The 26,525-nt window shown below is 45.3% G+C and overlaps 1 protein-coding gene across 1 annotated transcript; it reads left to right on the top strand.

Annotated features, from left to right (window-relative positions):
• Positions 1–388: 388 nt before the first annotated feature.
• FAM179A (family with sequence similarity 179, member A) lies at positions 389–25,597 on the top strand (the record flags this gene model as incomplete). The annotated part of the gene is given in 17 exon segments (XM_010079922.1): positions 389–565; positions 1,019–1,225; positions 2,790–2,906; positions 3,942–4,012; positions 4,139–4,185; positions 6,212–6,342; positions 7,284–7,431; positions 8,690–8,854; positions 10,540–10,681; positions 11,714–11,819; positions 13,558–13,793; positions 14,676–14,834; positions 16,722–16,839; positions 17,695–17,799; positions 18,113–18,230; positions 23,165–23,251; positions 25,354–25,597. Coding segments are annotated over 17 exon segments (2,378 nt in total), but the record flags the coding sequence as incomplete, so codon positions are not given.
• Positions 25,598–26,525: the final 928 nt, after the last annotated feature.

The raw sequence follows: 26,525 nt of genomic DNA, 5'->3' as shown, positions 1-26,525 counted from the left end.
GCTCAAGCCTGCCTTATGGCTCCATTGGGTTCTGAGGGGGGAACACCTACTTCAGGCAGTTGTTTTGCCATCTCACATGGATTTGGGCTACTTAATGATTATGACAGCAGTCTCACTGGGGTATTTGCCTTTCTTCTTTTCCTTTCTTTTTTTCTCTTGCATGCTTTTTTCCTTCTTTGGGGCTCTTTTGAGCCTTCAAGGCTGTCGTGGTTTATAACACCACGGGGACAGTTTTTGCTAAACACCTGGTGGGCTGAGGCAGGGACAGGGTGTGCCTGCTTGCTGAGACGTCTTTCTGCTTTACAGAAATACTACTACTACTTTACTGGTAGTCTTCACTGAGGACAGGAGTTAGCAGGCTGTTCAGTGCTTAGCACAAAATGCTAGTATGTGTGACCCCAGCGCTGGGGATGGAGGTGATCTCTCCCACCTTTCTCTCCAAGCCTCGACCCAGGACCCCCAAGAGAGGGAGGTGAGCAGCGCTGCCTTGGAAACCATGCAGATGCAGGAGAAGCTGAAGACAAGGAGGATGCCTGAGGGTCTGTTAGCCTCACAGAGAGGTAAGGCAGGAGCCTGCCCACTCTCCTGTGGGAAAAAGAGTATTTTCCCGGTCTAGAGAGCCAGCGCACATTCCTAGTGAACAGTTCTTCCCTGCACGTGCTCCCCTGCAATAGCCTTCCCTGCTCTCAGGTCCCCTCCTGTTGCTGTAGGGACTTACAGCTGTGGGGCAGGGAGTGGAGCAGGAGAGTGTATGTGTAGGTGATTTCTGGGTAAGCACAGGTCTGTGGGCTCGCTGTTGCCTGACAGGAGCCCAGAGGACAAAGGTGTTCCTCTGGTGGCTCAGTGGAAGTGGGTAAGTGTTGTCCACTGGCCTGCTTCAAGTGGCTGCCAGCATGAGCATGGTTTCCCAGGCAGTTATTTAGAAGTTTCCAAGAAAACTGTCCGATGAAATATCTAGCTTCAGGTGCTTTAGGTTTGCAGTGCTGCTTCTACTAAGCTTTGTGTCTCTGCTTTGCAGGCCTGGCTGGCTGCAGTGAGTCTATGGGCTCTACTTCCTGGGCCGGCTCCCTGGAGGCTCCTGGTAACCTGCAAGCCTCTGCCTCCAATCCAGAACAGCCATCCTTCCTTAGAGCCCAGCAGGATGAGCCCCGGGGAAAATGGCACAGGCTGTGGTGACAGTGACAGGAATAACGAAGAGCTGATGTTGAAAGGAAAAGTATGTCAAGTAAGGATACAAAGCACAATCATGTATGGTGGATCCCTGGTTTATTTCCTGTATGCAGAGCTCCGAGACCTTCTTTCCCTGTGTTTCAAGGCCAGGGAAGCAGCAGAGTCCAGGAAGGGCTCATCTCGACATTGCGCTTCAGGCTGTCTTTGCAACCTGCATATGCAGACTTCATGTCCTCAGCATATACCAAATACGAGAAGATGTTGTTACATAGTTCCTGTGCTCTCTAGTGGCTCCTGCTGTATTTTATGACTTAGAGAACACCAGCAAGCAGTCAGAGCAACTAAATGTGTCTAATCTGCTCAAGCATATCCTTCTACAGTTAGTAAAATGCATATACAGAATCATGGAATCATAGAATGCTTTCCGTTGGAAGGGACCTTAGAGACTATCTAGTTCCAAACCCCTGCTATTGGCTGGGACACCTCCCAACAGATGGTATCTGTGAATGGCAGTTAACTGTTGCAGACACACCAGTGTCTTGGTGGCTTGGAAAAAAGACTTTTGCAGGAGCAGTCAGTCCTCCAAACTCAACTTTAGGCTGTCTCAGCTTTTGAGTTATAGAGCCTTCTGCAGAGGTATCTCTAACAACATTTCTAGAGTTCAGCGGCCCCTGCGCAGCTTCATCTCTTCCACGCGTCTGTCTGGGGGTAAGTGACAGGAAGTGGCAGTTCTCGCCACGGGGAATGGAGTCCACACCCCATCCACTGGAGTGCCTTTCCAGGAGGGACAGAAGCTGCAGATGTTTTGATTTTGCCATGGTGGGTAGGAGAAGGCAGATGAGTAACAGTAAACAGGATAACCAATAAGAGGCTTATGTACTTCATTTCAGCCTTGCAGATAAGGGCCAAATGTATCCCTGACACTAACTCTGTAGGTTTCACTGGCACTTGAACAGATCCTGATTTGGTTCTTTAGCTGTGACAAGAATGATGGGATACCAAGGAAGGGTGTGTGACTGTCCTTGCTCCCTCCATCCTCCTTCCTACCCATGGCATGGAGAGCCTGAAGTAATTTCAGCAGGCAGAGACCTTGCACAGAGCAGCAGGGTGGGGAGCTCTGCTTAACTTCATAAATGACAGTGAGCCTGAGATGATGAATTGTGTGGGAGCTGGAGAGCACCGAGCATCCAGAGAGTACGTTAGTATCTGGGCCAAAAGGCTGATGGAGGAAGGGCAGAAGCAGAAAAAATGATGGGCTTGAGCAAAGCAAGTTTTGACAGCATGCAAAATGACTTTGCAGGCAGTCGGCTGGAGTTCAGCTGGTGTGCTTTAGGGACAGGGGGAGGATAGTGATCTAAACCCATTCCCGTACCATCAGAAAGGCTAAGAGAGGCAATGGCACCCCAGAACATCTTATGCCAAGCACATGGATGCCAGGTGGGAATGCAGCCACTGCCAGAGAGGTGAGCAAGGGGAGAGAGCTGGCAACAGCATGGGACACAGTCTCTCCCTCACCACTTCCCTTTCCATTGCCCATCCTAGGCCAAGCTGCTCCATCAGTTTGACTTTTCCTGCCCAGTCTTAGCTAAGAGCATGGCTAAACTTCTTGTGACATCAAGGGGGATGGCTGGATGCTCAAGCTGAGCGCTGTGTTCCGTATTTCCAGGCCCTTCTATTGCTATCATGAGGATGGGAAGTCACCGGGCCTGGAGATGTCCCCCTGCCCTGGAGATGAGGTAAGCCAAGGTGTCTGCTTCTCCAATATCCCATTCCCCTCACACTTCTCATCTTGTGAGATTATTTTCCAGTCATCTCTCCAATGTATTTAGGCAAACTTCTCTGCTTTCACCATTTTGTGAATCTATGATGATCCTGCACAACGTCAAAACCAACATCGTACGCTCTAAGAGCAGGGGTGGCGGTGGGGAGGAGGAGGCAGGAATAAGAGGACCTTAAAAGCAAGTCTGGAGGACTCTGATTCACACTTTAATCTTTGTGGTGCCATTTGGGAACTGTATTGCATGAGTCTGAATAGAGCATCTGGTTTTGTGTGTGATCTTTGACTGCCAATGTCTGTACCTGCAAGAATACGTTAGGGCAAATATTGTCTATTGTAGAGCTGTCTACAAATTCAGATGCTGCTTCTGTAAATGTCAGTCATAACTTGTATGTGTCTGGGCCTTCCCTGTGAAATGAAAGCCCAGGTAAATCTCTGTTTATAGATGTATGATCCTATAGATACTTAATATTTACATATGTCTTTAAGATCAAAGGGGGCAAGGTGCTAGAGAACAGTTATAGGGCTGTAACTGATGGGAAGATATTTCCTTGGATATGCATGAGGAAATCTAGCTGTCAGCCTTATCTGAGTTATAACAATAAAAAAGGAGTCAAAGAAAGATAGTTCCAATTCAAATGCTTCAGCATGGCTTTTAAAGAGCAATCTGAATATCCTTGCCTACCAGTCGAGTTGAAAAACCCTTTTTTCTTCTTGAAAGAGCAGGCAGGTGTAATATTGCTCTCAGGAGACAGCAGTGGTATTGCCATGTGTAACAAGATGCTGCCGTAAGTTTCAGTAATGACCAGGGAAAGTCAGGCTTCTGCAGCAGTATAAAGGTAGCTGCCCTCAATACAGACTTACGACTGGCTTAACATCTCTTGCTGATTCAGAAAGCAGGTATGTAACAGTGAGAGCCACTTTGCTTCAAAAAGGAGAGACAGCAGAACTGGATAGTTAAGGTCTAAATTGAAGAATGATTCCTGTGTTTCAGCTGGAGCTTGATGAACTCTGTGTGACTACAGAAACTGAAAGTTTAATGGCAATTAATCAGCTTTGCATATGGTTGGTTTTATGGGTTGTCTTTCCTCCTTCATCAGAATGACCTTGCAAAGAAAGTTTGCCTCCTTTAATGCTACCCCTCCTTCTCTATCTATCCTCACATATTCTTTTCTCCTTAATTTTCCCAAGGCAAAGATCAGGCAGCAGAGGTGAAGAGAAGACTGTTAAGTCTCCAGGTAGGTACAGTGCATGGCTGCCCTAAAATGAACACAGGAATCCTGACCCATGGATGGCACTGTGAAACTTTGGTCGAAAACCATCCTGTAGGTTGTTTCAGTTCCTCATAATTGAGAGCTCCGGCGGCTCTCACAGAGCTCAGTCATTGGGAAATGTGCTCTGGTGATCCAGTGAAAATTACTCCAGCATGGAGTTATGAATGGCAGGAGATGGAGGGGTACCTTGGGGCTCTGGAAATGCACAGCAGGACATTACGACATTCCTCTACCTCATGCTCATACCTTTTATCTTCCTGCATGCTCTCTAATGTCAGAAAGATTGCAGAAAAATGAGGCGTTTTGCATGAAACGAGAAATGTTCCCACTCCTTCCTCCTACACTTGAAGGAGAAAATCTTCCTTTGGAGCAGTTTTGGAACGGAATCATTTGAGATCTGAAGTAGATTTATCAACATTGCCTATTTTTACACTGGGAGAAAGAGTGAAACCTTGTGTGATAGGAAGTTCTTGAGAATTTTCCATTTCCAGAGAAAGGGACTTAAAAAAGGATCCAGACTATGCTGGATCTGAGCTTTCTGTCCTCTTAAAGCACAAGCCTAAATTAAATGATAGAATCATAGAATGGTTTGGGTTGGAAGGGACCTTAGAGATTGCCTAGTTCCAACCCCCCTGCCACGGGCAGGGACACCTCCCACTAAAGCAGGTTGCTCAAAGCCTCATCCAGCCTGGCCTTGAACACCTCCAGAGATGGGGCATCCACAGCTTCTCTGGGTGACTTGTTCCAGGGTCAGAACTCATGCTGCTCAGTTGTGAATTTCTTCCTCATCTTCCTCATCTAAACCTACCCTCTTTCAGCTTAAACCAGTTACTCTTTGTCCTATCACCACACTCCCTGATAATGCTGAGTAATGAACTGAGGTTTCATTTTTGCAACTCGTTTACCTCAAACCACATAAGCTAGGTTTATTATTACAAATCTCTTGCCCTGCTGTATCTGCATATGTCAGTACTGCAAACTAAGGTTGGGTTACGAGATGCCTCCTGGCTTCTTCCGCTTTCCCACCTTTCATTACCGCTGCCAGTAAGAGTTCTGCAAGACAAAATGTGGTGCCTCTTTGTCAGCCAACACTTTTAAGTTGAAAACCTCAGTTCCACTGTTGCTGTCCCTTTGCCATCTGTGGGTATGCAGCAATAGGAAAGATAAGAATACAACAATTTTTCCTGATTCAGAAAAAGGGATAAGATCCGCTGGTCCCTCAGCTCAGTGTTAGTTCTGCCAAATGACGGGCATGTCCCATAGGAATGATTCCTTTATTGCTGATATGCAGCTAGGATGCTGAACGCAAGTAGGGAGAAGTATTGCTGAGTAAGGAAGGTAATGGTTTTTCTGGATACATTCTGGACTAGAAGTGATCTATATCATTAAGGCATCTCTCTTTCTCTCTTTTATTGTTGACCTGATCATTCCACAGGGAAAAAAAAATCCTGATTTAAGAAAGTTATTAATTTTTTAAATGCTTGGCTATCACATGATTTTGTCACTTGTGAAGCCAGCTAAGGAATTATTAGTTCCCACAGTTTTAACAGCTCTGTTGGAGAGTATTTCAGAATGAGCTTCACTGTGGTATTCCCATTAAGAAAATCAGCTTTCAGTGAGGCTGCCCAGGAAGTGGGCTGATCTGCTACAATTTAGAATGAAACCCCTCGGGGAAAATGAATTCTAGCTTCGAGAACACAATTCTGGTTTTGGTAACACTCCTAAGCTTTTCTTTAAATACCCTGTAAAATATTCCAGCAAAGAGGAGGAAATACTGATTCTTACAGCTACAAAGGCATATAGCTATTAAAAAACAAGAGTTATTTTAGTAACAGCTGCTCACCAGAAGCCAAAGGCTGAGGGCTTTATCATGTAATGGGTATGATGAGCAATGTCACTTCTGCTGCCAGTGCAGTATGGTAGTTAGTGTTTGTAGAGGTGATATGTTCTTTGCTGTTCTCATATACAACCTATATCCATGTCTTATCAGAGCGCCAGACTGTTATCCAGCCTCTGTCCCCAATAAAAGGTGTCCCACTCAGCCAGGCCAAGGAGACGGATCATCTCAAGAGCGCTGACCTCCTGAGTGACCATGACTGCCCAACTGACAGCAATGGAAGGGTAAGAACCAAGGACAGGGGCAAGCAGGCTTCCTTTTCAGTGGCTGTTCAGTGTTTAGCACAAAATACCACTGAAAATCCTCATCTTTCTCTCTTGGGGAGCAGATTCTCTTGGGAATACAGCTGCAGAGCAATTGCTTAGGTATTTTCACTGGTGCAGAAGGCGCGGGTTGGGAGATAGTGCTAAGGTTACTCAAGAACCATTCTTTGTGTACGAAGGCCAATTTAGAGCAGATGTTAATTGCAGAGCAAGTGACATGCCAGTGAACAGGTGAAAAGTGCATGCTTGGAAGCACAGGAGCAAAGATTTTAGAGTTGGGTGTAAGCAAGGCTGCAAAAATAAAATGGGAGAGCTTGCTTTTCCTTGGTTACCTTTCTTGCTGTATCTCACAGCCCTCTAATTTTCATTTTTTCTGTTCATTAAGAACAATATTTCTCCAACTTGTTTTTACATGACCCCTTTCTTGGACTCCTGTGTTCTCAGAGAGCAGCTGAGTCCTTCAGACACAAGGAAGTAAGAGGCAGCTGCAATTACTGGCTGTGAGTGTTAAGAAAAAGGAGTTTACCTCTCCTTGTTGGCTATTGCAGATGGGGTTTATTCCTGTGCCCTGGCCTGCAGGAACCGAATGGCCTGTTCACTGGTCATGTGAGCTCTTCATATGTCTTGGAGCACTCCTATGACCTTCTTGGTTCAAGCAAGGCCTCCTGACAAATTGAGAAAGTATCCTGGACCAGTGAAAGGTTATGGCAATGAGGTGTTACACATTACTGGGTGTAATTGTATGCCAAGGTAAGGAAAAGAGGAATTCTTCTGAAACTCTGGTGATGTGCATGGAGCTGCATTAAAGACAATGGCACTCTACCACTATGTTCCTGATGAGGTGTTGTGTATGGTTTGTGTATCTCTCTTTATGCTCCATGATTTATTTCCATTGCAACTAGGTCCATGTTGTGTTGGCGAAGTCAGCTCAGAAGAAAATAGATCAGATGCTCATGAGAGCAATGGAGCTTTTCCGGAAAGAGAAAGAGAGAGAAAAGTCCTTGCGGGTCCCTACAGAGCGCGTTGACCCTGCAGATGCAGCCCACCAAAGTAAGTGGTTGCTATAGTTATGGGTCTTTTTGTTCACTTGCTTGCGATGTGTATAGTGTTGCAAATGTCTGTGAAATTTTTCTACAGGAAAGATGAGGAGGCACTCTTGATCAGGGAGTGTAGTGATAGGACAAGGGGTAATGGTTTTAAGCTGAAAGAGGGTAGGTTTAGATTAGATTTTAGGGAGAAATTTTTTTCCTGTGAGGGTGGTGAGGCACTGTAACGGGTTGCTTAGGGAAGCTGTGGATGCCCCATCCCTGGAGGTGTTCAAGGCCAGGCTGGATGAGGCTTTGAGCACCCTGCTCTAGTGGAAGATGTCCCAGCCTGTGGCAGGGGGGTTGGAACTAGATGATCTTTGAGGTCCCTTCCGACCCAAACCATTCTATGATTCTATGGAATCAGATTGGAAGGCTGTTGCACTTGCATCTGAGTGGGAGTTCAAATAGGATTTATTTCTGCTTTCCAAAGAAAAATACAGAGGCATCAAGTGTCCTGCCTGTGACCCATGCTAAGTCAGTCACAGAATACTCCCCCTGTCCTATGAAGTTTTTCAGACTGGATAATTCTCTCTTGCAAACTACATTGACGCTTCAGACTCCCTAACTGAGAGTAACCTCTAGGAAAGGTGAACGGGTGGGTCCACATGAATGCTTTTCAATCAAGGTGCAACCTGCAAGAAACAAAATCAAACCATTTCTAATTAAAATGCAGAAGATTTGCTCACGTGATAGGACAGATTATCCTGCTCACACCACTCCCTACTGAGGAGCTCGCATTGCAGAGCTGTGCTGGAGCCCTTAGCCACGGTTTACGTGTTATCCCCATGAGCAAGCAGCATTTCTGACTTAATGGCAGCTGACAGGCTCTGATTGTACTGCTGCATGCGTTACCGGGAGTGCAGTGGCAGTGAAATTAGAGTCAGCGCTCAGCCCAAGGGCATCAGACAAAGTTATCTGCTCTTTTAATGCTCTTCTTCTGTGAAGTACTGGTGAGGAGCCCCAGAAATGTAACTTCCCTATCCAGCCTCTGAAAGAGGAAAGCAAAAGAAAGGCAGTACTGAGTTTTCCTCATTTCTTAGGGAAAGCATCACTGCATTCTGTGGTCGCTGTCCCACGCTGGTGTGCATCTGTTGATACTTGAGTTGTATGGGACAACAAAGGAATGTTACCCAGCTCCAGGAAGATTTCTAGCGCTTTCCAAGCCCATAGCCACCCTGTCCAGCACTCTCCACTGACAAGGTCCTTTTTGTTCTCTGCAGGCTTTAGCCTACCGCCTGTCAATGGTCCAGTTTCCATTGCACCCAGGATGAGCAATGGAGGCAGTGAGAGCACTGGCACGGCCTTGAGGAAGCGGGTCACCAGGCCCTTGCTGCCCAGCATCCCTGTCACCAGCCAGCATTGCAGCTTCCCGCACAACTCCTCAGGTGAGCCGGCTCCGCTGCAGCCCCTGCACTGGCTCTTTTCCTTGCACAAGGAGCACAAAGAGCCTCATTCCTCAACCACAGGCAGGATCTTGGGTCCAAAGCCTGTCCTGAGTATTGAGAGCAAGCCTGCTTTGGGTCCACCCCAGCTTGGTGATACTGGAGCAGTTGGTGCTTACAGACCCATTGAAAAGTTGAGCTGAATGAAGTAGTGGTAAAGCCTTAAGCTCTAGGCTTTGCCTGTGCTAATAGTCCAAAATACAACACTGGTGCTGGAAGGCCGCTGTATCTGCAGGGCTGAGCTGGAGTGCAGTCTGGCAGGGTGTGCTCACTGTGCACATATATGTACCATCATGATCAATTGGCCACTCACCATCTTGGCCCTCTGCCTGTGCTGCTGTCTGACTCTCCAGACAGCTTTTCTACTATCGCAGCAAGGCTTGTCCCTGCATGGAAATGAGTGACTTGGTGCAATCACGCTATTGCACCTAGAAGTGCTTAATGGCCTCTGGCCTCTCATCCACTGCCTGCAATGCAAACTGGGAACAAACAGTGCCCTTTGCTCACCCCACCCAAATACAGTGGCTGTGTGTAGCAGATGTCATACACGAGAGGCTGCCTGGTGCTCCCAGGCTGTTTGCTACCTGCAATAAATGTACAGCAGATAGTGGGAACACAGTGATTCTCAGTGACCCTACAGAGTCCATAGCAGTTTATCTAGATTCTGTGCAATATTGATACTCAGTACTTTCAGACAGCTCAGATGTTTTCATCAACATGCTAGAAAATGAGCTTTTGAGGGCAAGACATGAAGTTTTTGACCTACTGTGCTTTTGGTAACAAATAGGTTTCCTAACAAATGCATTTGCTATCTGAATTTTCTTACACCTTGTATATTTATCATCAAGAGAGTGTGTTTGCCAACAATTTGCATCTATATTTACATATTTTTATTCCCCGTTCACATTTGGAAGGCTTTTTTGTTCACAACTATCTAGACTAGAAATTGCATTTTTCCACAAGAGAACGCTTGGGCATTGCACAGTGTGCAAACATGTACATTTGATGACAAATTTCACCTCAGCATCTTTGAAATACAGCCAGTGGGTACCTCTGAAATAGTAAATATTCTTAACGCTTGGAAAATAGCAAAATCCATAAACTACTACTTTCCCAATAGCATGCTAAAATGTAGGTGCACTGAGCTGCCTTCTGTCTAGAATACTTGAAGTAAATGGGAACAGAGGCACTGCTGGATTTAGAGGCTCGGCTATCCATGTTCCCTGGTGGTTGCTCCTTGGGGATTCGCCCGAGCCCAGCAGGACCCGGTTGTTCAAGCTCTGTCCTCACCGGGGGCAGCTGGAGGTGCTTCCTCAGAAAGTTACAGGGTACCTCTGTCCCCAGCGCTCCAGGTAACAGGGAGCTGATACAGAGGGACCTGTATGGACTGGGGAGGCGGCTCTGTGTGTGCAATTTTCAGGTTTCCACAAGGAGCTGGTGCCCAGCTAGGGGTGACTGGGAGATGGTTGGGTGCTGGGGAAAGCAATGAGCCAGAGAGCAGGGAAGTCTTGGAACCAATACCATTCTGCACCCATATGTAATCATGGCTGGGAGACTGGGTTACTGCTCGCTGGTGGGGTGCCTCGCCTTGGTGTATGCAATGCCAGCATCTGACCCTCTCCTTACAGTGAACTCGTGGCCGGCCACTGCTCTGGACTTCCTGGGGTGTGGAGAGGCGCCAGGGTGCAGGGACGCCCAGGAAGCCAGACCCTTCGCAAACCCGGATCAGGAGTTGCTCAACGTGCTCATGTGGCTCAACAGCGATGACTGGTAAGAAAGCCCCTGTTCACTGCCTGCATAGGAGGCCCAGGAGCGCCTATGGGGAGTCCCTCTTTCTGAGAAAGGGACTGAGACGTGGTGCAGAGTTGCTCAGCCTGTCGTTTCTCCTGAAGGGCTTGTGGCAGGAAACAAGGAAAAAGAAAAAAAAGTCTTTTAGGAATCCTGCACATTTAGAATTCACTTTCTTCCTCCTCACTCCTTAGTATGGGCCAAAGATGTTTTGTTGATAGTCACAGTGTGTCCTGCAGTTAAGACACCGACAGGAGGAGACTCTACAGATTTCAGATGACATTGGTTGTCTTTTTGATTTCTGGGTCAGCAAACACTCACTAGGGCTCCGTTCACGCTGGGATAACCATGAAGAATCTTCCATGATGCATCTCCTTAAGCAATTGCTTTGTTTTGCACCTCTCCCCTTTCTCTCTCCTGTTTCTGTCTGGTGTCCTGTGAGGTGCAGAGAGCTGCTGCAGGTGTGGGGGTCCAGGTAACACTCAGGGACCCCAGTGGGGATGGGTCCCCAGTCCTGCCCCGCAGCCCTGGTGAACCAGTAACTGCATTATACGCCTTCATGTAGCTCAGGTGTTTCACAAATCAAGTGCTGAAAGAGGCAGGGTTTTACTACTTTTTTTTCAGTCCCACTCCTGAACTGCCCTCCAGGGATGGCAAAGAGGGAAAATGCCCCAGTCACAGCCAGACGGGACCATATCTCAGTGACAGGGTATGGGGAGGGTGCAAGAAACAGAAAGATAGCACAGTCTCCCAGTTTCTACAGAGCAGTGACATAGGGACTTCATGTGCCAGGGGTTTCAGAAAGGCTGTCTTGCTTAATAGCCACAAATTAACCCATCCACTCTGAAACCATCTGTTTGCCTTTTGGGTTTATGTATGCTTTTGACTGCCACAATTAAGTTGTGTTTGAGAAGCAGCTCCCTTTGTTTGAGCCAACACCCTTGTTATTTCAGAGGGTGCTGCCTAGTTCTTGGGTGGTGAGAAAAATCAGTCTTGCTGGTACTTGCCTTTCAGGCAGCAGAAGGCAAATGGACTCCTCAATGTCAGACGCCTGGCTATCTGCCAGTCTGAAGTCCTTCTTTGTAGACTTCATGATGTTTCCTTGGCAGTTACCAAAGAGGTAAAAACATTGTGTTTAATTGAGTAGATAAGTGCTCGCTCATTGACATGTATGCTCAGCGTCTGCCTTCATGACTGTTTTTAGTCCTCATTTTTCTAATAGCTGTGTCACCTATTTATATGATCGGTCTGTACACATAGCTATATTTACTGGTGGGTGGGGCATGTGTCTCTCTCCTCTTTGAGCTAGATGTCATCATAATGCAATATACAAATGCAGAAATTGAGACACTAATCAGGTGATTTGCCACAGCCCAAATGACTGCCCAAGCTGTAATTAAACACTGCAGCTTTTGCCTCCCAGCTTCCTCCCACCTCCTCCTCCTCAACATCTTGGGGGATTGACTGCAGGTAGTTATTTTCCAGTGGTTCCTGATAATGTTTTCTGCTGCTTCCTTTCTGTGTGCTTTTTGGTAATTTGCCGTTTCCATTGATTGATCTGTTGCCTCAGTGTACCGGTGGAATTTTGCACTGCAGCCTCTTGGTGCTTGGAGCAGCCTGGCTGTGGGGTTTGCAGGGCAGTTGCGCACAGCTTTACTATCTCATCACTGAGTTAAGAGAGAGGTCTCAACCCAAGCTCCTTAATAACATCTGTGGCTATATTTCCAACTTGGCACTTGTTTGTGGCCTGGACAAGCTGTCCATCACTCTTATTGCACAACTGCCAAACAATAATTTTCCCTTGCTTGGAGAAGACAGTAAGACTTAGCTCACTTCCATGAAAATCAGTCCTTTTCGCCAATATTGAATGATGTTGGAGGCTTGAACGCCCCTTCTACTGCTGGACTCTGCAAACCTTTCTGTTTAGCTATGCAGGACCCAGATTCTCCCACTCTGAGATCAGGGTTAGGAAAAGCCCTTTCAGCTCAGCTAGTTTTCTTTTTTTTTTTTTCTTTCCTCCTCTCTGTTCTACACGCTCATGTGCAGAGACATCTTTCATTTCACTCCAGTCCCAGATTTTGCTTTCACAAGCACTTCTAGCACTTACATTGTTCCGTTTCATGAACAGGCACAACTAATTCTGGCAGAAAGAAGCTTTGGTCTGTCCTTCAAAGTACCTTTCAAGTGAAGCACATGATTCTCCCATGCTGCTTCCTTACCCTTGTGGGAGAGCCTTTTGGAAGCAGGGATCACTCCAGAGCAGCACTGAATGCTGTAGAACTGCACTGATCGCAGCTGTCATTGCAGGTGATCTCCAGGATCCTTGAGTCCAACAGCTAGAGTTCTCCTGAGTAGACGGAGCAGCAGATGGGCTCAAGTCCCTGCTGTGAATTAGTCTGTAGACTTGAACCCGTATTTTCTGTTTCCTCGTTGCGTGTTCAAACTGCCAGTGTTGCGTTTTTGGGCAGGAGGAAAGTGCTGCTTTACATCTATCTTGTCTTTATGAATTGTGCCTTTATAGTTTAAAAACAGCCTTTGCTTGAAGTGGTTTGTTTGTTTGTTTTCAGTAAAAGGGCCTAAAATCCAAGCAGTGCACATTCTGAGCTAAATAGCATACTTTGTTCTAGGTGAAACCATGTTTTTTAGGCCTGCAGTCTCTCTAAAATTGTGTTGCACAAGGCCAGAGAAGAAGTTGGCGTCAGAGTAAGTGTGTTTCTGTGCTTGTGGTCTTCCGTGACTGTGCTCTTAAGTTTCACCTGGATGCAGTGAGAAGTCACATTGTGTCCTGGGACTTTTGTCTAGGGGAAGTGATTTTCTTTACTAGGTGGTTCTTATGTTTCCCCTCATGACTTCCCCAGGTGAACAACCTCCGCTCGAAGGTGTCCCACTGTGCCATTGTCACTGTTGGAGAGCTCTTCAAGACCATGAAGAAGCACATGGACCAGGAGGTTGATGAGATTGCTTGGGTCTTGCTGCAGAAGACGGGGGACTCGAGCGACTTCATCCAGAAAGCAGCCAGTCGAGCCCTGGGGATCATGGTGGGCAGCGTGACTCCTGCACGGGCAATGACTGTTCTCATGGCTAGTGGAGTCCAGTATGTCATTCTTCTCTTAGTGCTGTCCTTCACCTTCAGTTGTGTGGGAGGCAGAAGGGGAATGATGGGAGGGAAGGGTCCTTTCTCCTGCATCTTCTATGAACTCAGTGATTAACTTCTCTGATCAACCTCGCTCTCTTCCTCTTGGCATCTACTTCTGCCCTACTGCAGCGTGTTTCTTCTCACAGACTGTCAACTCTGCCTAGACTTGGTGAATGATGGGGAAGTGAAAGTTCCTGAAAGGGTGGTGATACAGCCTTGTGGCTTGTGGAAAGAGGGACAATGGGAATTCCAGCCGTGAGCACTCTGAGATTTCACAATGCTAACCACAGAGGCACTGGGAAAAACCATGCATCCTCATTATGCCATTAACTCAAGAAGTAAGGAGGCTAATTCCTGAGATGTGGAGCACATGGGGAGAACCCGCTGGGTGTGGCACAGCCTGCTCAGCAGGTGCAGCTCCTGCCAAGAGAAGTCTGACCTTCGTGTCCTTATAGCTCCGCTTTCTCTTCAAATGTTAGCCTTTAGATGGTGAGCCACTACAAGTACCTTCACAGGCCAACTCCCATGGGATAGCTGAAGCAAACGCTGCCTGACAAGTCAGCATTAATTGTCTTTCATTTCCCTCTGAGTTAGTTTTGGGAAAGAAACTGAGTATCAGATAGTCCAGGGAGATTGAGTTCCTCCCTCTTCCTTGCAGGTGCCCCTCTGTACAATGCCAGCTTTGTGTTTATCTGAGGACAGGATCTTCTACAGATGGCTAAAATTGCAGCGCAAACAGGCCTCCTTCCCCCAGCAATGACAGGGACCACGCTGTAACCGAGGCCTGTGCTTCTGGCCCTCCTTTTTCCTCTGGCCCAGGGTTTGTTCTCTTGTTTCCAGGCACCGCAACACCTTGGTGCGGAAGTGTGCAGCTGAACACCTGCTGACCGCAATGGAGCGAATCGGAGCTGAGAAGCTCCTGTCGGGTACGCATAACCGCACCGAGCTCCTGGTGCACACAGTGGTGAGGCTTGCTCAGGACTGTCATCAGGACACAAGGTGATGATCTTAATTTCACCTCCTAAAATGTGAAAACTGTTTGATGTCTGGGTATAAACGATAAAACCCCAAAGAATGGAAGGTAAAGTAAACATGAAGAAAGTTACTTCACAGCATGGACAATGTTGTCTGGGGAAATGACTATAGTGGGTAACATGAGATTGTCCAGCAAGAAGGACCATTGCCGAATTCTTGTGACTTGAATGATTCTTTATTCAGATCAACTGAGTTCAGAGTAGTCAGTCAAAGAATTTTGTGTTGGTCTTATGTGCGCAATGCAAGGCTGAAGTCTTGGCCACTGTTCATCACTGAATGATCCCAGGCATTTATTTGTGGTAAGGTTAAAACTGTCCTAGTAAAAGTCTACCTGTCTTCAACCAGTTCAGTCTTTCTAAATTCCTTCTGCAGATGTAGTCTAAGCTAGTAACAAATTTTTCTTCCCAATCACTGTATAATGTTGTTGTCTGTGGCTGAATGACCTACAAATTTCCTCTTGAAAATAGGTGTAATTTCATAGTACCAAAACCAAACCAAACCACAAAGCCAAAAAACCCCCTTACTTTCATTAACAGATGTCAGGAACATATGAGCAACTGGTTGCCCATGTTGTCCTGTCCCACTCGGTGGGTGAGGGCAAGGTTCCTTTCGGATATCTGCATGGTAACCTGGAACAATAATGTTATTAAAAAGATGGAAAATGTAGAATGTAAATTGTAGCAGAATGACAAAAGATAAATGACTTGTCAAAGAAAACTTATGACAATACTATCACCCACTGACAACACTAAAACCTACAACAATGTGACATCGAATAATGATGTAATGAAGTTAGTTAGAGACAGAGGTGAGAGAGAAGGAAACTCAAAAAGAGAAGGGAAACCAGAAAGAGAAGCAGGACAGAAAAGGTGAAAAGATTCCAGAATTATGTTACCACTGTTGGATTCAGCTTGGTCTCTGCTTGAAGTTGTGATCCTCAAGTGGCGAGCACGCACCTTCCCATTGTTAACTCATCTTTTCTAGACAAAAGTTCTCAGGTCTCTGCCTAACTTTCTTCAATTAACATAAAAAGCGATGGAGGTGTCTCCTTAATTTGCATGGGAAGAACCATCTTTTTGCGCATGCATCAAGGAGGACCCTTTCAGCCAATTGGGTTGGTGGTCATACAGACCCTGTATTAGATTAACTTTGGCTGAACTTTCCTTGTTGGTGGCTCAGCGGTGAGGGGGGTGACCTTGTCAGCAAAGGAGTTAAGGCTAAGTCTTTCAATACATTGCACACCTCCTCTTATCAGCAAGGAGTTTACAACCTAGATGTCTGAGACAAACTATTTGTCTGCAAAGCTGTTGTCAGACAATTGCCCTTCATCCCCCATTTGACAGGCAGTTGCAGTCCTCTGCGACAAACCCCTTTCTCTTTTTGTCCCTTACACATGTGCATACACGTAGTGTGGAATAATAACTAGTAAGCATGAGGTTATTTATTCTCACTTCTCTGCCAGTTAAAGGTAAATTATTGTGCAGTGGCAGCAAGACACTGCAAATAAGCTATGACAGCAAAGCAGGAGATGTGCTTTGCTCGTCCCAAGGTATCCTGCAATCCCACAGAAGCACATCCACAATTTTGGAGTGAAATTGTATTTTTCTGTTGCCCTGTGTTCCTCTGTTGCCTCTTGTGTTCAACTGGCAGCACTGTGCAGTGGCAACAAGTAGAGGTAAACATCCCTTTTTGCTGAATAGGTAATACCTTCTCATGAAGGTATTCCAAATGACAAGTGTAAAATATCAGCTTATTTTAGTAACACTTTTCCTTTGTTTACTGACAAGGGAGAAAAGACAGTAAGAGTCTGAAGAAAAAAACAGTCATTCATTTCTCTCTTTCCTGTGTTAGGTGTTATGGACAGAGGATGCCGAGTATATTGATGGGTCATCAAAAATTTTTGAAGTATTTGAAACGGTCTGCCCCCTCACGTGACTTAGAAGATGTTATGGCAGCAATTAAGAAGAAGGTAAGCGCTTGGCAGGAGAAGTGTCTCCTTTATGCAAGTACCGTGATTGCTAATATAAGATTAAACATACCTGATCTTTCTTTATCTCATTCTTCTTCTGCTGAATGATTTTGTTCCTGGGAATGAACTGTTGATCCTTAGCTTGTTTATCTGCAATCAGTGAAGGAACTAGTATGTCTAGAAACAAAGCAGCCCCCCAGTAAAGCAAGGAAGTGAGAATAGTGCTTCTGAAGATGATAGAGTCTTTGCAACAGACAAAGGAAGTAGTACTGCAAAGAAAATTTAGAATATGTAAAAGATGCACAAGGTAATCATAATTAGTAAATATATTGTCTGTATTCTGGGAATACTGCCCTGCTGTCATGGCTTGTGGAGCTGGAAGAAGCTTCGTGAATTCAGCATCCAGTGGAAAATCATCCCTATTTTTTTTTAATTCCTCTCCATTTACATTCTAGAAAGGAACGTGCCTTTTTGCAGGAATAGGGAGAGTGAGTGTGAACCAAATCAACTCCAGCACAATGGGCCGACCTCCAGAGAGTCCAAAAGTTTCCTGCTATTCCTTTTAAGATGCCTTATTCCCTACTAGTTTGCATTATTCCCATTTGTGCTGAAGACTAATGAATTCAGGATTTTATACTGATGCTTATTATGGTGGCACCTATCACCTGCCTTGGATTATTGAAAACGAATACTAGGCATCACTGAATCTCTCGCCTGTCTCCCTCTCTTAATTTGTGAAATGTTTTCCTGAGCCTTTCTTGGTAGCAGTGATTCTGGTTATAGCTTGTGTTTTAACCAAGTGATTTCCTATTTCGTCTTTTATAGATTCATGATTTTTTTAATATATATCTGTAGGTGATAGAGGACTGTAAAGGTGAACCTCCATCTGCCAAGGACCACAGGAGTTCTAGCAGCAGCAACTTGATGATGACCCAGGACACCTCACCTTCCGATGGAAGATACTGAGCACTTCTGTGCACTTCTGTAATTTCTGACAAAGCACGTGACAAGCTTTACATGTCTCTTCCTCAGGAAAATCTTTCTGGTGGAGACGAGCTTGGCCAGAGATTGTTTCCTTGCCCCACAAATGTTCTGTGATAATGTGGTGGGTTAGCCCTTGGCTCGGGGCCAAGCCACACACACCCTCTCACACAATTCCTACCCCCACCCAATGATAGGGGAGAGAATAAAAGGGTTAAATGGTAAAGAGGACTCGACTCGTGGGTTGAGATAAGGACAATTTAATAACTAAACTACAAAACCAAACTACAAGAATATTAAAAACAATACTATCTCTGTGGTACCAGCAGTCATGAAGAGCCTCAGCTGAAAGGAGCTGGGGATTTATGCTGCAGCTGTGAAGGTGCTGGAAGCATCCATTGCTCACCTAGGTAAGGCTGACCTCTGGCATCGGCTCTCCTCAGCAGTGGCTCCTCTATCTCAGAGCCAAGTGAACACAGAGTCTGTTGATAGCTGTTGTCTGTGGAAATATCCGGCTGCTGCCAGATGTTTATGAAGTCCTGCCTGCATTCTTTCTATCCCAATCTGTTGTTATCATGTTCGAATGTGCAGCTGAATGGATGCTGCTTATCACTGGGATCATATGTCTGATTATTAATTCAGTAGAGAGGACATTATAGGAACTGTTTTAAGTTTCCTCCAGAAGAGCCTGAGGGAAGTGACCAGCATCTGTCATGACTGTTTTTCCCCCTTCCTCCTGGGACACTGCACGTGTTTTGTTTTTATTGAATTGGATTTCTAAGATGTGCATTCTTTAAGTTTACATCCACTAAAAGAAGATGAAAGAACTGTGCTTTGTCCTTGAAACACATGGTGGGAAGGGTGGTGGAGGCTCTTTGCTCTTGCTGGGCTTCATTCCATGGTGTGGCAGTGCAGCTCTCCAAAGCAGATTCATCTGGCACTTGCTGACCCTGATATGACAAGCTTTGAACTCCATTACTCATTTTGCAGTTTTAGCCAGTAGTTTAGTCATGTAAAGGCCAAATGAAAATATCCTTTTGAATTCAAAGATTGAGACCTTGAATTTAATAAGATACTGTGTCATGAAAGATCACATCAGAGATCAGATGAATGATGAAGTGCTTGTTCCATAGTCAGCCTGCAGGTGTACTTGTGTGGGGGGTTAGAAGTGCCTTCGCTCCCTTCTTCCAGAAGGGTGAGTAGCCCATTATCGTCCCCTTTTCTGGATGCTTGAGCATGGAGACGCGAGGATGCCTGTTGATGAAGAATATGTGCCTGCATTAGGAAGGGGGTAAAGTTCCCGTCTGCCCTATGTCCTGAACCATACGGTGTGCTGCAGGTTGTGCAGCATGTCTTCTCCTGCCTACGAGGGTCATGCTGAAGCTCTCAGGAATCCTCAGGTTCCTTTCAACAGCGAGCACCTGACCTGCAGAGTGCACCTCCAGCCCATCCCTTATCACTGTCCAAAAGCTATGTGTTTGCATGCTACGGCCTGGCAAAAACTGTGGCATGTTCCTTCATGGGTAATACTACAGAAGTCTACGTTGGTGTCTTTACAGTTCATCAAAACAGCTTTTAACAGCAGCTTTTAAAACCAGACCTAAGTCTGCAGACCCAAGTGTTGTTCTCTGTGACATTTGTGTTGCTCTTATGCACTTTATTTTAGGCAGCTGGGTGCCCTAGAGGATTCAGGTGCAAGGATCTAGTGCAGAGGTGTTGACGTTGCCTGGTTTTCTTTTTGCACACATTTCCATCAGGGAGGGAGACTAAGGCTGCTCTGTGTAGCTCGCTGGAGGTGTTTATATCTGCCCACTGAAACCTCAGTGAAGTGTTTACAGTTTGGTGAGATGAATCCAGGCCTGAATTTCCCTCTGGATCTTCTGGTGCAGATTCAGAAGCATACTGGCAATACTTGTGTTACCACTGTCCTTGCTGCAGTTGTGATGAGAAGTTTCTAGTCCCTGGGGCTCTTCATCTGCTGTTTGCTCCAGTTCTGACTTCTGTTGAAATGTGAGATGAGAGCTGGGGTGTGCGTACTTACAGATGCAAGGAGTTTGGTTTTGGAAGGATGAATGCCATCAATAAAAGTGTTCACCAGGAGTTTTTTTTTACTACACTGATCAAATCCTACTTCAGGAAAGCAGGTTCCACATAGTGTTTGGGTTCTGTGGTTGATGCCAGGTTTGCAGATCACTCGTGTCACTTACGCTGCCTGTCAACCTGAATTTCTGCCCGTTGTAACTGGTGAGCTGGGTCACCAAAAGCTATGGTGGTGCAGTCCTCATGCACCAGTTCCCAGGCAGTCTTGAATGTGTACCAACATTTCCCCAAAGTCCCAGGAGCCTTTGGCTCTGTGCTGCTTGGCAGCACAATAAATCCTGGAGTACAACTTTCCTAGAATTCAGGGACAAAGGGATTTTTGGAGGTTGGTTGAGCCCAATTTGACTTCCCAAAGGAATTGCTTTGCTGTTGGCGTGAAGGGATGCTGGCCCATCAGAGCTTCTGCAGAACAGCTTCCTGGAAAACTCTATATTATGGGCATTAGCAGGTCCTGTTTATTTTCCACCTTTTTCCTTTGTAATCTTTTTTTTTTTTTTTTTTTTTTTTTTTTAAGGGAATTTATTATTTGCCAAGTTCATTTCTTTAGAACAAACAGGTATAAATCCAGCTGTAAATGATGGCTTGTTCCAAGTGTTGTCCTGCATGGGGCAAGATTGCTATAGCCAATAACTACATAGCCAAGGTCTGCTGTAAATTCCCTTGCCACACAGCTTTATGTCAGCTGTGAAAATGCAGCACTGGATGAATATGCCTGAAAAATTTAGTGTTGAAGAGGCAGGTCTTAAAGGGGAATTAACAACTTTCTCCACATCAACTGCTTTGCGAACTCAGTGCATTTGCTGACCTGCTGCCTTTCTGTGTCCCAAGTATAGGGTTGTTCTGGGTCATGAAGTGGGGAGAAGAGTGTGAGACCTATACTGCTCTTGGCCCTTACCCATTTTGTTGTGGTGCCTGGGAGAAGGCTGAGGAAAAGTTGCAGAATCCTGCAAACAGAGGATGCAGCAAACAGATCCTACAGGGATTTGTATGGCACTTTCTCTCATTCCTCTCTCACTGATCCTGAGAGATCACTGTAAATTTTCCATGCTGGCAGATGTCAGAACAAGGCGCATCTGTCTCTCATCACACTGACTTTAACCAGAGACAGGTTCAAGCAAACAAGGTGGGATATATTTTTTTCGGTTCTGCTCATTTTTATGGACATTTGCAAAAATTCAAACAGGAGACTAAATCACAAATGTTTCAAAATTCAAGACCCAGTGGGGGAAGGAAGGCTCACTTGATGTGAAAACAAAAAATAAAAACCAAAAATACCCACCCCAGAGACCAAAATTCTACCTACAAACAAATTTGCTCACAAATAATGCCCGAATAACTTACTCAGTTTAACCCTGACATTGGCTTGGACGTCCCCACCTGGAGGTCACACACATTCATGAGCTATGACCTGGGACCCTAATCTCACTTGAGGCAGCCACCTTGTAGATGGGGGCAAATCAGCAAATCAAGCCTACTGCAATGGGACCAAGACACAGATCTTGCTCTCCTCTGACATCTGTCCTATGCTGTCCTCTGTCATGAAAGAAATGCTCTTCAGATGGCCACTGCCTGATGCCAGGGTGTGGAGCCAGGCCAGCAGCCTAAGTGCTTCCCAGAGGAACCAGCCCTCTGCAAGAGGGGAAGGGAAATTTCCCCTGTTGGTGTTAACATAGCAAAGAGGGGAATGCAGTGACAATGAGAGCACAGAGAAGCAGATTCTTCTTTTGCTCACGTTGTAAATGCTGGGCTGCCTGTCCTGTGGCCAACAGGTTTAGCTAGTATGGAGTGCAGAACATTAAATCTGAGCTAATAAGAACTGAACAGTCTGCTGCCTTGTTTTCTCTAAAGCCATTGAAAGCTCCTCTGTCTTTAGGTCTCTCAAGGCAGCTAAAGTAATGGTTGGATAAATTTCTTATTGACTCAAGCTTTACTGTTTCAAAATGCACAGGGCATTTGAAACCCTTCAACTGAAAGGTGAATAGCGCCTATCTAGTTAGCTTCCGAAAAACCAAGAAAACAAATAATTCCCCCTCACCCACCCAAAACCCAAGTGTTCCCCTGAAAATCTGTGTAGATACCAATATTAATGATTAATTAACATTTTGTGCTCCTTCAAGATCTCCAGATCTCAGGGTGTTTTTTTCAAAGCAGCAGCTGTAAGGTAACTCTCTGTGGAGGAACAGCAAGTGTGAAACAGCATCTGCCAATCCTGCAACAGTGTGAGGCAAAATGTGAAGGGTCTGTTTAAAAACACGAATGAGAAGACTGTAATTACCAAAGCAGAAGCTTAATTAGGGTAGCAGGATCAATTCTTTACTGCATGCTTGCAAGAAGATCATTAGGGACTTCCTTTTTATATCTCATGCAAAAAGGAGCACCTAATAGCACAGTACTACTTAAAACCAGTTTGGGATTTGGCTCTGTAGTGGTTCACAAAGAATTAGGTTGCCTGCTTTATCGGTGCCACTCCTGGTGCCCCTGTGAGGTCTCATAGCACATCCCACGTGTATTCTGCCTTCAATAAAGGGCTCTTTTGGCTTATCAAAGCAGTAAGACTGGAGATTCCAGACCAAGCCAGGCCACAGTTTGTAAAGAAAACAAGACCGCAAATCATCCACGGGCAGCATAGGAAAAACTAAACTATATAAGACAGTCAAGTATTGGTAAATCGGTTAGTTTTCCCATTTCTCTACCAAGATCTGATTGCAGAGATGCGATAAGAGCCCCTGAGAGTGGATGATGTTGGCAATGAGCAGTAATTCTCTCTTGTAAGAGTGACTTGGAGTCTTGTCTATAGATAGCAAGGTAATGTAAAGATTTAACAGCAGCTTATCCTTGAAGTGTGAATGGATGTGTGGACTTTTGAGCTTTCTCACCCTTTTCCTTAGAGGAGGGAGGAGCTCATTTCTGCAAAGTTCTGGGACACAAAACCTTTTCACTGCGTACATGTGATTTAAATGTTGAAGGCCCTGATGTGAAGCGTTTAACACAGCTCCTTGTACAGCAGTCAACTTTGGATTTGCAAACGGGAAAATGAGAGCTTTTCTTTTTGAATTTAAAATCCTCCCAAGTAAGCTAGAAGGAAATAAGATGATGAAGGAAAGAAATGACTTAGAAACTGCCAGACATTTACTTTATTTTGCAAAATGCAGTTACTCCTGCCCTTTCCCCTTCCCGCCTTTTCTTATTTTCTTTTTCCTTATAACCTCAGAAGAGTGAGCAGAAATAAATGTTTCTCTTTCAGGTAACACGTTGCTGCTGCAAGTGTTTGCCCAACAGGTGCCTTTCCTCAGTGGCCAAGCTCTGCTGGATGTCATAAAACATCTCTCAGGTATCGCCTGCTTCAGCTAATCTCCACTTCTAAATCAAGAAGTCTTCAGAGGGACTGTTTAGAGGGAATGCCTCTGAATAGACAGGGCACCCTGCCCCAGGGAAGAGAGGGGCTAAAAATATCCTGGCTGGCTCCTCTCTTTGAAGGGTGGTACAGTAAAGGTCATGGAGGTCTGTAAGAGGTCCCTTTGCTAAAGCGAAGGACCATCCTTTAGAAAAAATTGTGGCAACTGGTATTTCTGAGGATCAGTTTGTTTTGTCATTATGCGAGTCTTATTTTCCTGTTGGAAACTTTGGAGGGTGAGTCCTGCAGAGCCTGGAGGTCACAGTGTAGGTGAAAACTCAACACACGTGTTACAGGCAGGGATTTTGTGCAAGGCAGGATTTGGGGGCAGAAGTGGGCAGTTCAGCCCAACCCACTGAGGCTCCTGGCCTGTATTGCAGATATGACCTTGGACTCTGAGCGTTTCAGGATGTACAAACAGTCTATTTCTATATCGGCGGGGTCCGACACACTACAAATGCAGCTGATAATTGATTTATAATAGGAGCTTGCTATGTCATCAAGAGCCAAGGAATGGAAAAAATTAGAATCTCAATATATACCAGAGAAGACTCTTTATAGCCTTGCTTTAATTAGGGCTAAATCCACTGCTAGTTATGCTGGCATCTTTTAATCCAAGGTTTAATACACTTTGCTTCTTCATTATGAATCTCAAAAGGGCATGTTTAGCCATAGTGAATGGAAAAGGGCCTTTAAAGATAATTTGCATAAAGTAAATCTCCATAAATATAGAATTTAGTTTTACAGTTTTTCTAATCTCATTTTCAAATACAGCATTTGAACATAAATTGTGACTACTTTAGAGAGAGCAGATGTTCTCTCTGGGATTTAGTGGAAACAGACAGCTCTTTCTCTTCTGAAGCTCCATAGTGACTGCTGTGTTGAACAGCATTTAAACTCAGATTGACTCCCATTTTAAAATAGGTACCATGACCCTTTTCCTGCTTAGCAGAATTGTTTTCAGGTACTTCCAGGAGCTGTTTAAATGTTGATGACTGATGCTAGATTAACAGCGTAGAGGAAACTAAGGTCCCTCCACTACAGAATAATAAATGGTTACTGCATAACATTTCCACTGAATAGAAAAGAAGAACTCTGTCTCCAGACCATTTCAGATTTTGATCTCTCAGCAATATCTGCCGTGCAAGGAGCCTATTGGTGGTAATTTTTTGTTTGTGTTTAATGTAGTTCAGTTCAGAAAAGGAGCTGAGAGCAGACTTTTGAGAGAATGAGAGGGAATGCTTGTTTTTTGGTTAAATTTCAGCCCCCTGTGTAAGATTTTTCTCTCTCTATTCCCCTGTTTCAGGGAACATTGTGAGGGTAAATTCCATTTAAAATTGTGAGATGCTCAAATGCCATGGCAATGGCAATCGGGGTAATTACCTGAGACATCCTGAAGTCTGAAACAGCTGTTCATAAGAAGCCACCAAATATGAGGGGAAAAAAAGCTCCAATTAGAGCATTCTGCCAAAGACATCAGTTAGTCTCTGATGCTTCTAACGGAACTGTCAAGCAGCACACATCTTTTGTGGGCTGGAGTTTTGAAGTGTGGTATAGTGCTGCTGTTTGCTGTGTGCCACTGAGCAAAGGGAACTGCCAGATTAGACTTTTGGCATTTCTCATCAAAGGTCACAAAAAAGTAATCATCCTTTTTATTAGAAATCTTTCCATTACCTCTCGAAGCTGCATTTCAAAATCTTCAGCAGCTGGTTTAGACAACTTCTTAAAGGGAATAAACAGTGATTTGACATTTTTGTCATTTGTAATGCAGAAGTTGATAGTGAAATGATTTACAAAATGTGTATGATTGACTTTGCTAAGTTTATCAGATATACAAAGCCTCTCATTTGGAGAAATGAAGGTCCTCAGAGGGTGGTTGTTCCGTCCAGTGTATGGTCAGCCACTGTTGCCTGTTTCTGCATCCTTGGGCTCTTTGTGCTTGCTGATATTAGCCAGAAAAGACTTCCAAGAACCAAAAAGAAAGGTAGATACTTGTTTGCATCAAGGTTGTTAAGAAACTTGTCGCTCTTGCCTGGCAGGGCTTGTGGCATCTGTTTATCCTCAGAAACCCAAAGCCGCCAAGCACTACGCCCTGCCTGCTCTCTGGTTCCTCCTGGGGAACAGGGTCCTGCCTGTCCGAAGTGGCAGCATCAAGGCTGTGGTCGCCAAGCTTGCAAAGAGCCTCTACGAAGTGATGGGCTCCAGCCTGCAGGAGCATGCTGCCAGACAGCCTCAGCCTGTGGCAAAAAACCTCTGCAAGATTTTGAGCCTCCTCGAAAGGAGGTAAGAGCCTGAGCGTCCCAGCCGGAGAGCTGACTGAGGGAGGGAGATGACCCTGGAAGAGGAACCAGCTGGAGCATGATGACCTGGAGCAGAAAGGGTGATCTGGAACAAAAGGGATCCAGAGCAAAAAAGGGACGAGCTTCTGGAGAAAAGAATAGGAAAATAACAGCATAAGGCACACTGGGCCATGGAAGGTTGAAAGAGCCTTGACAGATTCTTGACACGTACAAGGACCTTGTATGAAGGTTTTGCCAGATTCTCTCATTGCATTTGGTCACCTCTTAAGTAATCTCTTTTGCTTTTTAGTACAGTACTAAAAGTGGCAGAAGTACTTAGTAGATCTTCTAAAATATTTTTTTGCTGCTGTTTTTTTGTTTTCAAGTTCCAAATTTTGGTAGCAGGGAGCACTCAGGAACACATCTCTGTGAAGTCTTGGCCTGTGATCCAGGCCAGGCTCTGGAACACGGGTGTCTCTGGGGATCCTGCAGAGCCTGGGGGAAGGCATAGTCCTTGGAGATCTGCTAGAGCATTTTGGAGTTCAGCAGTTCAAGAAATTTTTCTGACAGCTTAATAGAAACAGGGCCTGGTAGCATGCAGTTGTTTTGCAGGCGTTGACAGGGCCCCACAGATTATACCTGTGCACCCAAATGCTAAGGGTGAAACCCTGGAGAATTACAGGGTGCCTGAGTTTAAATAGCTCATCTTGAACTATGTCACTTCATTAAGCACCTGCAGTTTGCTACTGCCCAAGATCTAATTTAACAGGCATTTAAAAATACTTTTTTTTTTTTTTATCACTTGTCATCTCTAGAGGGCCTCCTAGTTTTGCTTCTTCTGCCTCAAAACTTGTTCTTGCCATTTCCTTCCTCTGCAGCTCTCTCCCTTTGAAGCCCTGGAAATGCTTTTATTCAGCCCGTGGGAATGTGGG

Source organism: Pterocles gutturalis, unplaced genomic scaffold (genome assembly GCF_000699245.1).
Source record: "Pterocles gutturalis isolate BGI_N339 unplaced genomic scaffold, ASM69924v1 scaffold11061, whole genome shotgun sequence".
Classification (NCBI taxonomy): Eukaryota; Metazoa; Chordata; class Aves; order Pterocliformes; family Pteroclidae; genus Pterocles; species Pterocles gutturalis.
This window is presented reverse-complemented; position numbering and strand designations above follow the sequence as displayed.